This window comes from Dryobates pubescens, chromosome 5 (assembly GCF_014839835.1).
Source record: "Dryobates pubescens isolate bDryPub1 chromosome 5, bDryPub1.pri, whole genome shotgun sequence".
Lineage (NCBI taxonomy): Eukaryota > Metazoa > Chordata > Aves > Piciformes > Picidae > Dryobates > Dryobates pubescens.
In genome coordinates, this window is record NC_071616.1 from 10,017,666 (window position 1) to 10,034,816 (window position 17,151).

Here is a 17,151-nt window from a genome sequence, read left to right on the forward strand (position 1 = left end):
AGCAGCACATTATGTGCAGTGAATTTTAGAATCTTTTAGGTCCTTCTCTGGAGGAAAGTGAGAAGAGGCTTTCCTAGAGCTTTTGTCTAGGCCAGGGAAACTGCAGCCAGAAACATGTAGATCCTGATGTGGCAAAAGCCAGTAAGCCATCATGGTTGTGTTTCTGCTCTGCACCTGGGCTTCAGATACAGCACCATGAATATGTCTAGGAGATAACTAGGCCTCCAGAGAAGCACTCCACACAGAAAAGCCTCTCACAGTATTTCACAAAGTGAAAAACATTATAAACTGGCTGTATGGCAACCTGGTCAAGAAAGCCACATTCAGCCTCCCTGGGGACATGAATATGTGCTTGAGGTATGGGGAACAACACTAAGGGTGAGCTGTCAATGCCACAAAACCCAGATGTTTATATATATATATTTTATGTTTGTCTTTTTGTTTATGACAGTAGGGGTCACACCAAGGAGGCATCAAACCTCTGTTCTAAATCAAAACCAGAATATTCCAGTCTTCAAAAGCATTTCTCCCCATGCCTCTGTTCAAGGTGACCAGCCAACAATGACAAGAACAAAGGGACACTGTGGAAATAAAATATGTATTGATGATAGCTTTACCTCTGTAATTTAACACCATTTTAGGTTATTAAACATGAAGACATTTTAAAAGTCTAATTTACTATTCATCTCTGGCACAGTGTGTTTGTTTTAGAACCCTTTCTTATCCTTCCAGTTATTAGAAAATTACTGTTGCTACATAATCATATTGGCATTTAGTCACACAGTTGTGTTCTCTTGCTGGTTTAGAGCATAACACCACAGGAAAATTGCAGATACCAGCAGTTATCAATTAAAACAAAAGAGCAGCTTGTGAATCTTAACAGGCGTACCCTATGGCACTGTCACAAACTCCTAATCCTCCTTCTTCCTGCCAGGCCTTTTGGTGCCTTTTTAAAAGGTGGAATGAGAGGGCACCAACTCTGCATGTAAGCATCAGCAGCTGTGGGTTCTGCTTCTAACAAAGCGGCAGGTGGGGCATTAAGACTGAAGGTGAGGCTAGCCTAATGCTGGAATATCAGAGTTGCAGTACAAACTGCTTCTAGGGAAAAGTTAGGGTGAGAGGAAAGAGGTAAGTAATAACGTCTCTGCTCAGCATGCTTGCATCTGTAATAACAACTCTCTTAATTTCAGGAGATTATTCTTACTGTTTTTCTTTTTTGGTTTTTTTTTTGTTTTGTTTTGTTTTGGTTTTGGTCAGTCAACTGTGATTTGAGGACTGTGTCTTAGGAAGTTTTAAAAGGCACACTCATATTTTCAGAGACCCTGGGTGAGCTGGTCCCCCAGCACTAAGCTTGTGCTCTGAGTTCATCCCAGTTTCAGCATAGCACAGGGATGGAGACAGACCTGCTCGCTTGTTCTCATCACTCCCCACTGAGAGTTTGCATTTCTCTTTCCTTTGTGCTATTGAGGTACTTGCAAAGCAGTAATTTCCTGCTATGTTATTTTTTTGTTTTCTCTTCAGTTCTGTTTGTCTCTAGGCTGGAGAGGCTTTCACAATTAGTGGCTACCGGATTGCAGTATTGTAAGCTTATCTTCTCATATGTGTTCAATTTCTCCTCATTTTAGTTTGTATGTAAGTGGTGACTTCTGACATGTACCTCCACCAATTCCCTGATGTGAATAATGGAGAAAACCAAAGGAAGAAATCATCAATGTTTCACTTTCAAATGGTTTTAAGTTACTCTTGCATTGAGGCAGGAGCTGCCCTATTCCACTTTGTACTTGCTTGTTTATGATTTGTGTTGTGGAAAGGCTGTGCTGTGACTCGTGAAGCATTTAGAAGAGGAGCTGAAGGGAATGGCAGCTCCACTCTGCCATTGCCACAGGCTACCAAAACTTTGGCTACAGTAATATATGAAAGCACTGCAATCTATGGTTGATTAGTATATGCTCTTACCTCTAACATGTCAGCACTCTAGGTGTTGTGCACGTGGCTGTAGCTGAAAGGTGTTAAGAGTGGATGGCATGGCACATTTAAATACTAGCAGGAATGCATGACTAGTAGCTCTAAATGTCAGAGTAGGACTGACCATTACTGCTTCTATAGCCAGCTTTGTTTTGAACAGGCTATAAAACTTTTTGGGGTCCAGTGAGACTGCAATTAGGGATAATAATGCAGGAAAGCAGACAGTATGGCCATGGCAATCTTCCTTCCACAGGAAACCATCCAGAATGAAAAACATGGCAAGTGACCAGGCCTTCACAAATGCTTTAATCAATGAGCTTTGAGGCAAAGTTCAACATTACAGAAGGCAGCCTTCAGTAAACACGAGTATTCACCTACCAAAGCTAGTGGGGGCTGCACATGCACTGAGCCAGTGTGGATAGCTCCAACAAGTGATCAGCGATGCCTGCAGAACCGTGGGCAGGAGCCTGCTGAGCCGGGCTGTGCCACACAGGCTGGCTGGATCACAGGAAAATGAAGGTTGGAAGGGACCTTTAAGGGTCATCCAGTCCAACACCCATGCAATAAGCGAGAGCTCAACTAGATCAGGCTGTCCAGAGCCCCGTCCAGTCTGGCCTTGAATAATTCCAGGGGCATGACACCTACCACCCCTCTAGGCAGCCTGTTCCAGTGCTTCACCACCCACACTGTGAATAATTTCTGCCTGATACCTAGTCTAAATCTCCCCTCTTTTGGTTTAAAATCCTTAACCCTTGCCTAGTTGCGACAGGCTGTCCCTATCTTTCCTGCAGCCCTCCCCTCCCCCGCTGTAAGTACTTGAAGGCTGCAATGAAGTTTCCCAGGAGCCTTCTCCTCTCCAGGCTGAACAGCCCAACACTCTGAGCCTCTCCTCACACGAGAGGCGCTCCCTTTCGCTCCATCCATCTCCCTAGGATGCCGAGGTCCGCTGCTCCCACGTCCAGCCCGTGCCGAACGCCCCGAGAGGAGGCGGCGGGGAGCAGGCAGCAGGGCGGAACGCAGTGTTCGCGACGCGTTGCAGCGGCGGAGGGGGCCGCTGTGGAGGGCGGACCCGCGCCCCGCCGGAAGCGCCGCGGCCGCGGAGGAGGCGGGAGAGCGCCCCCGGGGCCTATGGGGAGGGCGGGGGATGGAGCGGCTGCGGAAGCTGTGGAGAGGCCGCACGATGACTTTCGGGGTCCCCCTGTTGGTGAGCACCGCGGGGAGGGGCGCTGGCACCGGGAGGGAGGAGCGGCCTGGGGGCGGGTCGGTGCGACGCCAAGCCCCGGCTCGGCGGCACCCCGTAGGGGCGAGCGGGTGCCGGGGGTGCCCCTGTTGCCCTACGGTCGGAGGGTCTGGAGCTTTGAGGGCGCAGCCCAGGCCCCGGTCGTGTGTGCTTGCAGGGTCTGGCTGCCGTGTGCTGCGGGGCAGGGAGCGGCAAGAGGGGGGCACACCGTGGGGAGGTCTCTGTTGAGGTCTAGGGGAGCACGGCGATTGGATTTGTGTTGGCAGGATGGAGGGCGAGGGTTGTGCTGGCTGCAGGATGGTGCTTCTGGCTTCCACAGTTGTTGGGACCTGCAGGGGAGCGGTGTGTGCCCGGAGAGAAGGCGAAGGGAGGGCGTGAGCCGTGTGCTCCGCTCTGCTCGCAGGCTCAGTGATGGCATTTGGTGGTCAGGGGAAGGGATAGCATAGTCGTACAGATGTTTCTCACGAAAAGGTGAGGAGAACGCAGCTTGGTGTTTGTTTGTTGTAAGCATCATTTAAGTGTTTGTCCAGCTTCCTTTAGCTTTTCAGCGAAGTTTAAACCGCAGTGGATGTATTGGTCTGATAATTTGTATCTCTAAAGAAAGGGAAAGGTCGTGAGTTGTATGATTTGATAGGTTAATAGCGATTGAGCTCCAAGCAATAGGTGAGGCATAGCTATGAAGAATAGTCGAGATTAGAAAATATCAATAAAGCTAAAGGAACGAAAAACATGTAGGATGGACATCATAATGGATTGCTCTTGCCCATTCTGACTACCTGTGCACACGAGAGGAAAAATTAAACAACACAGATGCATTTATGGCTAGAGATGCAGGAAATCGGCAGCCAGGACAGTGTGGGTTTAGTTTGTGCAATTCCTGCCTCGTTTCCCATGTATACAATCGGTTTGGAAAAAGTTAGCAAATTTCTTGGCACATAAAGAGTAGGGCAAAGGATAAGTCCAACATTTTAATATTAGTACTTGATATTAGTACTAGAGATATGGGTGTCAGGCTCCTCGTGCCTCCAGCAGCATGCCTCAGAGAAATGGAGTGGTCCGAAGAAGGAGATTGACACTTGTTAGACAGTAAAGAGGTTCTAGAATAAGGACTTGAAGTGGAAATATCCTTGCAGATGAATACACTGAAGTGTCTTTTCTCCAAATGCTGCTGAAGACATTTGCAAGGAATGAAAACAGAGTTTAACAAAACCCAAAGAAACCAACAAACTACTGTGATAATACCAGCACTGAATAAGTCATTTGCATCAATAACTCCACTCCCAGATAGTGCAGACAACCTCTTCATGTAACACCTGGCATAGAGTGATGAAGCATAGCGTTAGAACTGGTTTTAGATATCCTGCTGCCTGCATGTATATCTAAAAGGCCATCCATAACTTTGCTGCTTTCAGGCCCAGGCTGAATTTATTCTGCTTTCTAATTTTTCATGTCAGTTTTTGAGCGCTCTGACATTAATCCTTAGTTCAACACTACTTTTCTTAGATGTTTAAGGTTGGATATAGTTGTAGGTCACATATTGTTTATGGCATTGTTTGATGTTTGCAGTTTCTCTTTCAAGATGATGGGAACCCAGGCAGGCTAGTACTCTTCAGCTCAATTTTAACCCCATGAAAGGTTTTGGGAAAATGTTACATGATTATATTACAGCTGTTTAGATGTGATAACCTGCTGGACTGAAAAAAACCACCACAGCTTTTCAATAATAAGCATAGCAGATTTCATGTTTGATGGTTGCCTGTAAGAGGGCCACAGAGCTGAGACCTCCAGTCTCCGGAGTGTCCAGGCCAGTGGATGGACACAGGAAATAGAATAGAATTAACGGGGTTGGAAGAGACCTTCGAGATCATCGAGTCCAACCTATCATCCAACACCATCTAATCAACTAAACCATGGCACCAAGCACCCTAGCCAGTCTCTTCCTAAACACCTCCAGTGATGGTAACTCCACCACCTCCCTGGGCAGCACATTCCAGTGGCCAATCTCTCTTTCTATGAAGAACTTCTTCCTAACATCCAGCCTAAAGCTCCCCTGGCACATCTTGAGACTGTGTCCTCTTGTTCTGGTGCTGGTTGCCTGGGAGAAGAGACCAACCCCCCCTACAACCTTCTTCAGGTAGTTGTAGAGAGCAGTAAGGTCACCCCTGAGCCTCCTCTTCTCCAGGCTAAACAATCCTAGCTCCCTCAGCCTCTCCTCGCAGGGCTTGTGCTCGAGGCCTCTTACCAGCCTCATTGCCCTTCTCTGGACACATTCAAGAGTCTCAATGTCCTTAAATAGAGTTTTGTGTAAAGTTTTGGCTTAATGAGCTTGTGTGTTAAGCCTAGACTGTGTATTTCTTTGTATTTTATATGCTTTGCTGTGCTCCCACTATGTAACTGTAGCATTGCAGTTTGTGAGTAGCCTTTCCATTTCAACATTGCATTACTATCCAATCCACTGTGTGTGAGTGTTATTCTTCAGCCCCTTTTGGAGCAATAGGGCAATCTGTCTGCTCATTAAACCATGACAGATGGCTCAACTGGTATAGTAGGTGAGGAGGTGCAACTGATACACAAGATCTTGACTTTGATTAAGTTTTCTACATGAGCTTCTGTGTGAGAATTGCTTCTTACAGGAAGTGTGGCAAGGATGTAGTTCTCATTTGTGTTCTCAGAGGATTGAAAAAATACTGTGAAGTGTAGTTAGATGCCTTCCAAATTGGCAGGTGTCTTAGGTGGGGTGGGTCCTGAAGAAGTAATGTGGGCTGTAATATTTGAAAACCCAGAGATGTCATCCTGGGATACAGAAACTTGTCAAAAGTAAAGCATGGGACAGAGCTCTTCCAGACTACTCAAAGCTGGAGTAGTTTTCTGCCTTTGTGGTGGTATTGTAGAGATGATGAAGACAAACTCTGAAGGCTCAAGAAGAGTGACATGAAAGATGGAGTAGACATTTCTACTGCTGGGAGGAATTGACTTAGATTAGAGAAATCTGAGAAGTTCTGTGCATCATATATTAAGAGTGGTAATTGCTTTTCATGCCTTGGGAAAAAGGTACCAAAATAAATGTGCTGTAGACCAGATGTGAGGAAAACACCACTCTTTGTTAGGATAGCGCAGCTCTATACACCACAGGGTTTGTAAGGGGAGGGTCTGGCAGCAATGGCTTAGATTTTCTCAGTTCTGCTTCAGTGCTGGAGGTAAGGCTTCAGCTTCCCAGGGCAAGGCAGACCTGTGGTTATTCCTTTGGCCCTCCTGGTGTTTTAGCATGATTTGCCATAGGTCATAGTAGAAATTTTTGAGACTGGTTTCTTTGCACTGCCTCATTTCATTCCATTTCTGTTACTGCAGAGCACTTTCTTCCAGAGGCAATAGTATACAGAGGAATACTTTATTATGTTTCTTTCCAGGGTTTCCTATCTCCCTGCCTTAACATTCTGATCCCCCATGAGTACTCCAGAATATTTCTGTGTTGCTGCCCAAAGGCTTCCCAAGGAGTAAGAAAACGGAAAATTCATGCAATTCTTGTCAGTTCCCCAGCTGTCTATTGAGCGCTGAAAGCCTCTCTGAAGCTGAATTGTGCTAAAAGATCAATTACAGCAAAAAAAAAGGGCACTGAATCCATACACAGAATCTGAGGGAGCAAGCCTTTGGAACCCTTGACATTCTGCTGAAATTGCTGATAATACTAAACCCAAACACTTTTGTTACCTTCTTACATCTCTCCCCCATAATTATTTTACTAGTCAGGACTTTGCCCTTCAGTACTACCTAGGCTTTCATCAGTGTCATATTTGCCTTTTTTTGTATTAAAATAACTACACTGCATCAACATATTAAAAATATCAAAATAATTAACTATAAACAAACAAATAAATAAAATCATTACACCGCCTGTATGAATGAAAAGTCCCCATGCCCCTTGGTTTAAAGCCTCCAAGGTTAAAAGAAGTCAAAATTCAAGGAGAGATTGCATGTCTCATACATATGCACATACAAATATATGTTACAAATGTTTTTTACTTTGTAGTGTAAGTTATGTTGATTCTTTGTTCCTTTGGGCTCAGGGCTGTTAGATTTCAGTGAATTCTGCTCTGCTCTATTCTGCTCTACTCTTCTACTCTGCTCTACTCTATTCTAGTCTAAGGCTCAGAGAAGACCTTATTGCTGTCTACAACTACCTGAAGGGAGGTTGTAGCCAGGGGGAGTTGGTCTCTTCTCCCAGGCAATCAGCACCAGAAAAGAGGACACAGTCTCAAGCTGTGCCAGGGGAGGTTCAAGCTGGATGTTAGGAAGAAGTTCTTCATAGAAAGAGTGGTTGGCCATTGGAATGTGCTGCCCAGGGAGGTGGTGGAGTCACCGTCCCTGGAGGTGTTTGGGAAGAGACCGGATGGGGTGCTTGGTGCCATGGTTTAGTTGATTAGATGGTGTTGGATGATAGGTTGGACTCAGTGATCTCAAAGGTCTTTTCCAACCTGGTTAATTCTGTTCCATTCTTGGTTGATCTTGAAACCTCAAACTGATGACAGCTTTCAGAGCAAACTGTAAATCACAGTTTTCAGTCATACTTTCTCAGAAGGTAAGAGTGTTTCCTTGTGAGCACAGACAAGACTGTAGGGGGTAGGAATTAAACCTTCAGCAAACCCTGATTTGTGAATGTTTCCTTTAACTCGTGAACTTCTCAGATGTGTTATGTCTGCGTGGCATGAAACAGTAAGCATGCAGGAAAGAGTGATGTAACCTGCTGTGGAATATTTTAGCAGCTTGAGTGCTACGGGGTGAGTAGTCTTAAAGCATTGGTGAAGATGGTAACATCTGTGTAGGTGTTGGGATGAGCTCCAGCGACCTGACAGATGCATCTGTAAAATTTGCAGTTGTGATGAAGGCCTGTGCCTCTCTTTGGCAACTTAAACATCTTTGTCAGCTATACTGACATCTCCATTTCCTACCAAGATCATGGGAGCCTTTTCATTATCACATGAACCATAACTTTCATGTCTTCTCAATACTTGGTTCTATTATAGAAAATGAGCTTCAGTCACCACTGCTTTACATTCCACAATCAACTCTACCTGGCTAAAAGCAATGATGTCTGTCAATGTCCTATTGCTGCTGTGATGCTTCTGCAAGATCTTGAGAGAGCAAGGCTGTTGGAATGGGCTGCTCAGGGAGGTGGTGGAGTTGCTGTCCCTGGAGGTGTTCAAGAGGGGATTGGACGTGGCACTTGTTGCCATGGTCTAGTAGTCATGAGGTCTTGGTTGGAGCTGATGATCTTTGAGGACAGGAGCACACTGTGTTGGGTTAGGAACTGGCTGGAGGGCTGAGCCCAGAGAGTGGTGGTGAATGGTGCCACATCCAGCTGGCAGCCAGTCACCAGTGGTGTGCCCCAAGGATCAGTGCTGGGCCCTGTGCTCTTTAACATCTTTATTGATGATCTGGACGAGGGCATTGAGTCCATCATCAGTAAATTTGCAGATGACACCAAGCTGGGAGTTGATCTGCTGGAGGGTAGAGAGGCTCTGCAGAGGGACCTCAACAGGCTGGACAGATGGGCAGAGTCCAATGGCATGAGATTGAACACATCCAAGTGCCAGGTTCTGCACATTGGCCACAGCAACCCCATGCAGAGCTACAGGCTGGGGTCAGAGTGGCTGGAGAGCAGCCAGGCAGAGAGGGACCTGGGGGTACTGGTCGATGGTAGGCTGAACATGAGCCAGCAGCGTGCCCAGGTGGCCAAGAGGGCCAATGGCATCCTGGCCTGCATCAGGAACAGTGTGGCCAGCAGGAGCAGGGAGGTCATTCTGCCCCTGTACACTGCACTGGTTAGGCCACACCTCGAGTCCTGTGTCCAGTTCTGGGCCCCTCAGTTTAGGAAGGAGGTTGACTTGCTGGAAGGTGTCCTGAGAAGGGCTGGTGAGGGGTTTGGAACACAAGCCCTTTGAGGAGAGGCTGAGGGAGCTCTGCTCTGCTCTGCTCTATTCTATTCTATTCTATTGTCTTTTCCAACCTTATTGATTCTATGATTACAGCTAGTGGATCCCGTGCCCTACCTTTCTTAAGAGACACTGAACATGTAAGGTTGCTTCTCTAGTGCTGGAACTAATTTTTTTTAGGCAAGTACAAAGAGTGATTCTAGATCAGTGAGGGAATGTGTTTGGATTTTAGAACTGCAAAGCAGTAACAGTTTCTGTAAAAGTTTAAAAACTGTTTCAAAAAAGGAACATGATTACATAGGTTCCCCCCACTTCCCCAAACTTGCTGTTGTGATTCTGTCTGATTCAAAACAGAGATCTTTCATACTCCCTAAGCTGCCAGATGAATGTGTAGATGTAGCTCCAGTTCTGTTGTCAACATGTTAACAGTGAAAATTTCAATTCTGAGGATCCAAACTGGTATCTTGGCAGAGACAAAATAGTCTGTGGCTCATTTGATGGTTTCTGTTGCACACCTAAACTAAATATATATTGCTGTGTAGATGTAATGTTGCAGATTTCAAACTTGCAGTATGTTGCAAAATTCTCCATACCTATAACATATTTTCATGTTTTCTGGGTTTCTTTTCCTCTCTCTGTGGTGGCTATACTTTTGAAAGTACTTTGCTTCACAGTATCACAGATCACAGTATCACAGTGTCACCAAGGTTGGATGAGACCTCAAAGATCATCAAGTCCAACCTGTCACCACAGACCTCATGACTAGACCATGGCACCAAGTGCCACATCCAATCCCCTCTTGAACACCTCCAGGGATGGTGACTCCACCACCTCCCTGGGCAGCACGTTCCAATGACGAATGACTCTCTCCATGAAGAACTTTCTCCTCACCTCAAGCCTAAACTTTCCCTGGCACAGCTTGAGGCTGTGTCCTCTTGTTCTGGTGCTGGTTGCTGGAGAGAAGAGACCAACCCCTTACTGGCTACAACCACCCTTCAGGTAGTTGTAGCGAGCAATGAGGTCTCCCCTGAGCCTCCTCTTCAGGCTAAACAATCCCAGCTCCCTCAGCCTCTCATAGGGCTTGTGCTTGAGGCCTCTCCCCAGCCTCGTTGCCCTTCTCTGGACACATTCAAGAGTCTCAGTGTCCTTAACCTGAGGGGCCCAGAACTGGACACGGGACTCAAGGTGTGGCCTAACCAATGCAGAGTACAGAGGCACAACGACTTCCCTGCTCCTGCTGGCCACACTATTCCTGACGCAGGCCAGGATGCCATTGACCTTCTTGGCCACCTGGGCTTCTCCTTCTGGATCTTGTCTTTGTTTTATGTGCTGCGCCAAGTGTTGCCAAAAGAGGAGATGGGGTAACTTGGAAGAGTGTGAGAGCTTCCTGTGAAGAAACATGTTTCCAAAATCTCTCTCCATCTGTGTTTCTGCACACAGAGTACTACAATGCCATCTACTTTGCTGCCTTGAGAAGTACAGGTTTACTTGGGGGAACACTTTGTCTAGAGATGCCGGGAATGGGCATCTCATGTAGGACAAGAAGGAAGAGCAGTGTAGAGAGAGTCCCTGACAACGAGATCAGTGCTTCCAGGCGCTATTAGAGAAGGTCAGTGACATCTTAAGCCCTTGTTAATGAACCAGTTGTCTCTCAGCCTTTCTTGACAAACAAAATAAAGCAAAGCACCCCACCCAAACACACACCTTTCCCAGACATCAGGACATGCAATTCTTTTTCAGTGCATTAGTTTCATTCACTGGTGAAGTCAGGGTCACCTGAAAGCCATGATGATGCCCAGAAGTATTTTGCAAATACTGTGAAATGTTAATTGATTGTGCTCTGAGTCACTGAAAGTGAAAGTTTTACAGGGCTAATGGATTGGGAAACTGTGTTCTTATCATTTAAATAACTAAATTTCCCCAGATTTCTTTAAATAGAATTAGCCAGGTTGGAAAAGACCTTTGAGATCATCAAGTCCAACCTATCATCCAGCACCATCTAATCAACTAAACCATGGCACCAAGCACCCCATCCAGTCTCTTCCCAAACACCTCCAGTGTTGGTGACTCCACCACCTCACTGGACAGCCCATTCCAATGGCCAGGCACTCTTTCTGTGAAGAACTTCTTCCTAACACCCAGCCTAAAGCTCCCCTGGTGCAGCTTGAGACTGTGTCCTCTTGTTCTGGTGCTGGTTGCCTGGGAGAAGAGACCAACTTTCACCTGGCTACAGCCTCCCTTCAGGTAGCTGTAGACAGCAATAAGGTCTCCCCTGAGCCTCCTCCAGGCTAAGCAACCCCGGCTCCTCCAGCCTCTCCCCAGAGGGCTTGTGCTCCAAATACAACATTCCCAGTTAATTTCATAAAAAGCCACTGAATTCTGAGTCCTGGGGTGTGCTGAACACAAGGCACACCTTTTTTTCCCCATGGATTCTGGAAGATCTGCCCATAAACGATGATGTGAACAGGGAGAAACATGGGAAATTCTGTGGAGTAATCACATTTCTGAGATCTATGGCTGCCATCAGTGTCTGTGTGTAGAAACCATTATTACATTATCTTCTGATACTGGTTGAGAAAGGATTACTCCAATCATCATTTTTCACTGTTAGATATGTCCATGTTATTGTTAACATCCTTCACACTATCACCTTGATCAAATCATAAGATTGAACTGCAGGACTTTTATTGGTATCTATTACTTCCTGTCACTTTACACTGAGGTGTGACATATGCATAGCAGTTGATTTAAATGTTAATACACTGTGGAGAGATGAGGAGAAATTAACACTTACCCACAGGAAGAGAATTCTGACTTCTAATATGTGCAGATAAATTGTGATTGCCTGTAAGAGTCACAAGTGTTACATTTGTAGCCTGGAAAGGCAATAAATACAAACCTGTTCTTAAAATTTTAAACTGGTTCCTCCTAATCATTGAAGCACAGAACGTTGCTTTTATGCTTCAGTGACTGGTATTATAAATACTGGGTCTCTGAGCTTATGATGAGATACATCTTTGACTTCTGCTTTGCATCTCCTGTTCATCTGTTTGGGTTTGAACCCACAGTGGAGTGTGGAGCTGTTCCAGACAAAACCCCTGGAACTGTTTGTGCTGGAGTGGGAGCCAGTGTGTGTTCAAGCTGAATGAGCTTCTGTGGACTCCAGTTTGTGCAGTCTGAATTAGCTGATTTCATTCTTTCAGTTGACCATCAGGCTCTTAATATTTCTGAGCTCATCTTTTGAATCAATGCCTTAAACCTTTGTTCTGATTCTTAATCTTTGAGCACTATTTTCCAGGTAAATATTATACACTGTTCAGTGGTCCATATTTCTGCTGTGTTTCCCTTTAAAGCATAAAGAGTGTGTTTGCCTTGTTGAGTGCTGTTAAAATGGCTAACTTGGCACCTGGGGGAACTGAGGTTCTATGTTGAGACTCAGAAGAGGAACATAAGTACAGACTTCTCTGTTTTCACTTTGTGTGTGTAGTCCTGCTCCAAGTCTCCATCTTCTTCAGGGGATGGTGATGGCAAGGGTGCAGGATTGATATGTACTCTATAATGCATTTAATCTGCATCCTCTGTCCAGTGTTAGTAGGGAAGTTTTACCTGAGTAGTAGTGTTCTTTACTGCAGCTTTCAGTTTATTGCTGTTTTGAGCTGGGCCTAGCATACCACAAGAACACCAGCTTGCCATGATATGTAACCATCTCTCATTGTAATGTGCTGGTGAGAGGCCTTGAGCACAAGCCTTATGAGGAGAGGCTGAGGGAGCTGGGATTGTTTAGCCTGGAGAAGAGGAGGCTCAGGGGAGACCTTATTGCTCTCTACAACTACCTGAAGGGTGGTTGTGGCCAGGAGGGGGTTGGTCTCTTCTCCCAGAAAACCAGCACCAGAACAAGAAGACACAGTGTCAAGCTGTGCCAGGGGAAGTTTAGGCTTGAGGTGAGGAGAAAGTTCTTCACAGAGAGAGTTGTTAGCCATTGGAATGGGCTGCCCAGGGAGGTGGTGGAGTTACCATCCCTGGAGGTGTTCAAGAGGGGATTGGACGTGGCACTTGGTGCCATGGTTTAGTCATGAGGTCTGTGGTGACAGGTTGGACTTGATGATCTTTGAGGTCTCTTCCAACCTTGGTGATTCTGTGATTCTGTGCCTTGGCTGGATTTGAACTTCTGATTAAAGGGAAGGATAATGTTAATAAGGGGTCAAAGCGTTGGCTTTCAGAAGCTTACGAAGAAAGAGAAGGTGGTGCTCAGAAAGTGCAGCTTGACCACCAGGGCACACTTGGGTTTTCAAAGAGCTGCAGAGTGAAATTCCCTTGCTACCTGACCAGCCCAAGCAATGTGTGTAATGCAAAATGGCAATGCTGTGTCTGAAAATGCCCTTTTGTGCAAATTCCCATGCTGAGGAACATATATATGTTTCTGTCTCTTCTGCATTGTTCTTAGATTGGTTTCTAGTAAATGCATTTTCAGTGCTTTCCAACCTGTTATGGAATGGACATTTTAATAAACAATGACAGAGAGCAGTAGCAGTGAAAGGGTATGGACAGGTTTTGTTTTGTTTTACTTTGGCCTGTAGTCATTTGTATTTGCAAAGTCACACTCTGTATGGAACTGATTAACCAAATACCTTGGGTCAAGTTTAATACTCCATACAGAGTTGGGCATGCTCTGAAAACTATACCCCTCTGCTTTATCAGTCAGTTACAATTGGCTCCAGTTTATACTAGCTGCTGTCCCAGGGTGGTAGGTCCCAGGGTGGTAGGTCCCAGGGTGGTAGGTCCCAGGGTGGGTGCTGACGCAGCATAGTAGCCATGCAGTCATCTACTGGCACATTGAATCCATTTTGAATGTAATGCAAATCGGTCTTTCTGCACTTTGTGAATTCTGGTGTATGCATTAAGTCAATGCAGTTTGCTGTCCTTTTGAAGAAAATGACTGCTAAGGGATGGATAAGTTTCAGATTTTGGTTTTCCCCAAAGGAGGCCTCTGATCTGAACTGAAAATTATATCCATTTGTTGTAGATAAGAAGAGAAGTTAGACTCCCTTCTGTGCCCATCGAGGGTAGGTTTCTGAGGAGACTTTGCAGCTTTCTGTCTTCTGAGTAGTTTCAGCTTTAGAGCCAGGTGCTGGAATGGCTGTGGGAAAGCTCCTGAGAGTAGGAGCTGGCAGAGGGGGGCGCCTCAGGTTAAGATGACTTGCCTGGGTCTTTTCTGGGACTGGCAGTTTGCCCTGCTACTTTATTTAGGGAACTGAAAAGAGACTTCAGTCTTCTGGGCTGTCAGATTGCCATCTTTCCCCAGTCTTGCATTGCACATAAGACAGTTTTTTAAAAAGGACCCCCCCTCCCCCCAAACCCTTCTTACCACAATCCCTGTGAGCTAACAGCAAATCATTCACATGACTGTTCTAATTTTGACACTCCTGACGAATAGCTGGTGGCTTTTGCAGCAGCAATCTTGAGGTTAGAAAATTATCATGTACCTTCTCAGTGATGTATATCATAACACTTCCCACCACTGTGTAATCTGTGTTGCCAGCACTAAATACTGTGATTTGGTTCATTTAGGGATTTATGTAATGTTGTGATCTGGCTTTCACAATTAGTACTGTAGCAGGACTGGCTTTCTCAAACTACAGAGATGCCTGTAATATGGCAAATTGCTGGGTGCTGCCAGAGAAATAATTTCTGGTTACTTTAACCCACTGCACTGAAGATGGCTGCTTTAGATTGTGCAGGAGACTGAAAACATAGGGAATAGAATAGAATAAACCAGGTTGGAAGAGACCTTCAAGATCATCGTGCCCAACCTATCATCCAACACCACCTAATCAACTAAACCATGCAATCAAGCGCCCTATCAAGTCTCCTCCTAAACACCCCCAGTGATGGTGACTCCACCACCTCCTCAGGCAGCCCATTCCAATGGCCAATCACTCTCTCTCTGTAGAACTTCCTCCTAACCTCCAACGTAAACCTCCTCTAGCGCAGCCTGAGACTGTGTCCTCTTGTTCTGGTGCTGGTTGCCTGGGAGAAGAGACCAACCTCTGCCTGTCTACAACCTCCCTTTAGGTAGTTGTAGAGAGCAAGAATGTCTTCTCTGAGCCTCCTCTTCTCCAGGCTAAGCAACCCCAGCTCCCTCAGTCTCTCCTCATAGGGCTTGTGTTCCAAGCCCCTCACCAACTTTGTTGCCCTTCTCTGGACACGCTTTGGCTCTAAGTCCCAAGTTCTGCTGTCGAGAGAACAGTTAGAGTGACCATCTCACTGTAATTGGTGACAAATGCAAACATTCCCCATCCTAAGATGTGATTCAAGAGACAGGATTGCTGCCATCTATAAGTGATTGCATAACATACTTCCCAATGGAGAAGGGGACAAATAGAATTTTGAAAGGAATGTTATTAAAGAGAATTTGATGTCACTTTTTTTTTAGACATAAAACATTCATTGAGGTTGCTGAGTGTATGTGACAGATGGTGCTCTTATGTCACATCCTATCTTTCATTTTGTTTTGGAACATGCAAGTCTTCCATGCATGCATAATTGCATTACCACATTGCAGGTTTTTTTTTTCCCTTGGTTGTTTTTGGTTTTGTTTTGGTTGTGTTGTTTTGTGTTGTGTTGTTTGGTTTGTTTGTTTGAGGGGTTTTGGGTTTGGTTGTGTGTGTGTGTGTGTGTGTGTGCAGTGACTGAAACGTAAAGGAATAATCCAATGTGAGAGCTTTAGGGGGAGGTTGTGCTAGCAGTGCTGATATATGCTCTTTGCTTTGCTGTTAAGTGCTGGCTGAGTGGTGTGTTTTATGATTTTTGCCTATTTAAGGTAAACTTCAGATGAAAAGGGAACAGGGAGAAGTTGTTACAATTTCCTTGATCTACTGAATGCATTTGAGTAGCTGGACAGATGATGTTCACTATGTAATAATGGGGTTTGCTCCACATTCTGAAGCATGTAAAATAAGTAGTTCCCTCACAATCAAACAATGCAGGTCTATTTGAAATGTTAATCTTCAGAGCTCTTCAGATGTCAGTGCCTTAATGATTTATGATGTAAGTAATGTACCTATATGATCCTAAAATTTGGCATGAAGAAAAGTATACCTTAATTTTCTTTATAAGCTGCGTTGCTTTTCCCCTTTCAGTAAACTGGAAAGTGAACTTGAGCCTGACTTCATTAGAATGTTGCCATCCTAACTGCTTTATTTATATGGCAATCTGAATCCTGGCATTCAACAAGTCCGAGTGCCGGGTGCTGCACTTTGGCCACGGCAACCCCATGCAGAGCTACAGGCTGGGGTCAGTGTGGCTGGAGAGCTATCAAACAGAGAGGGACCTGGGGGTGCGGGCTGACAGCTGCCTAAACATGAGCCAGCAGTGTGCCCAGGTGGCCAAGAGGGCCAATGGCATCCTGACCTGCATTAGGAATAGTGTGGCCAGCAGGAGCAGGGAAGTCATTGTGCCCCTGGACTCTGCATTGGTTAGGCCACACCTTGAGTATTGTGTCCAGTTCTGGGCCCCTCAGTTTAGGAAGGACATTGAGACTCTTGAACGTGTCCAGAGAAGGGCAATGTGGCTGGGGAGAGGCCTTGAGCACAAGCCCTATGAGGAGAGGCTGAGGGAGCTGGGTTTGTTTAGCCTGGAGGAGGCTCAGGGGAGACCTCATTGCTCTCTTCAACTACCTGAAGGGTGGTTGTGGCCAGGAAGGGGTTGGTCTCTTCTCTCTAGCAACCAGCACCAGAACAAGGGGACACAGTCTCAAGCTGTGCCAGGGGAAGTTTAGGCTTGAGGTGAGGAGAAAGTTCTTCACTGAGCGAGTCATTCACCATTGTAATGGGCTGCCCAGGGAGGTGGTGGAGTCACCATCCCTGGAGGTGTTCAAAAGGGGATTGGACGTGGCACTTGGTGCCATGGTCTAGTCATGAGGTCTGTGGTGACAGGTTGGACTCGATGATCTTTGAGGTCTCTTCCAACCTTGGTGATACTGTGTGATACTGTGATAACTTCTACTGTGTCTTTTAT

The 17,151-nt window shown here is 45.8% G+C and overlaps 1 protein-coding gene across 1 annotated transcript in view; it reads left to right on the forward strand.

Moving 5' to 3' along the window:
* Positions 1-3,062: 3,062 nt before the first annotated feature.
* Positions 3,063-17,151, forward strand: part of LOC104300366 (cytochrome c oxidase assembly protein COX16 homolog, mitochondrial) — a 63,783-nt gene continuing 49,694 nt past the window's right edge. The window contains exon 1 of the mRNA XM_054161574.1: positions 3,063-3,169. Within this exon, the coding sequence (XP_054017549.1) occupies positions 3,110-3,169 (60 nt within the window). The 5' untranslated portion in view covers positions 3,063-3,109. The remainder of the gene's footprint in view (positions 3,170-17,151) is intronic.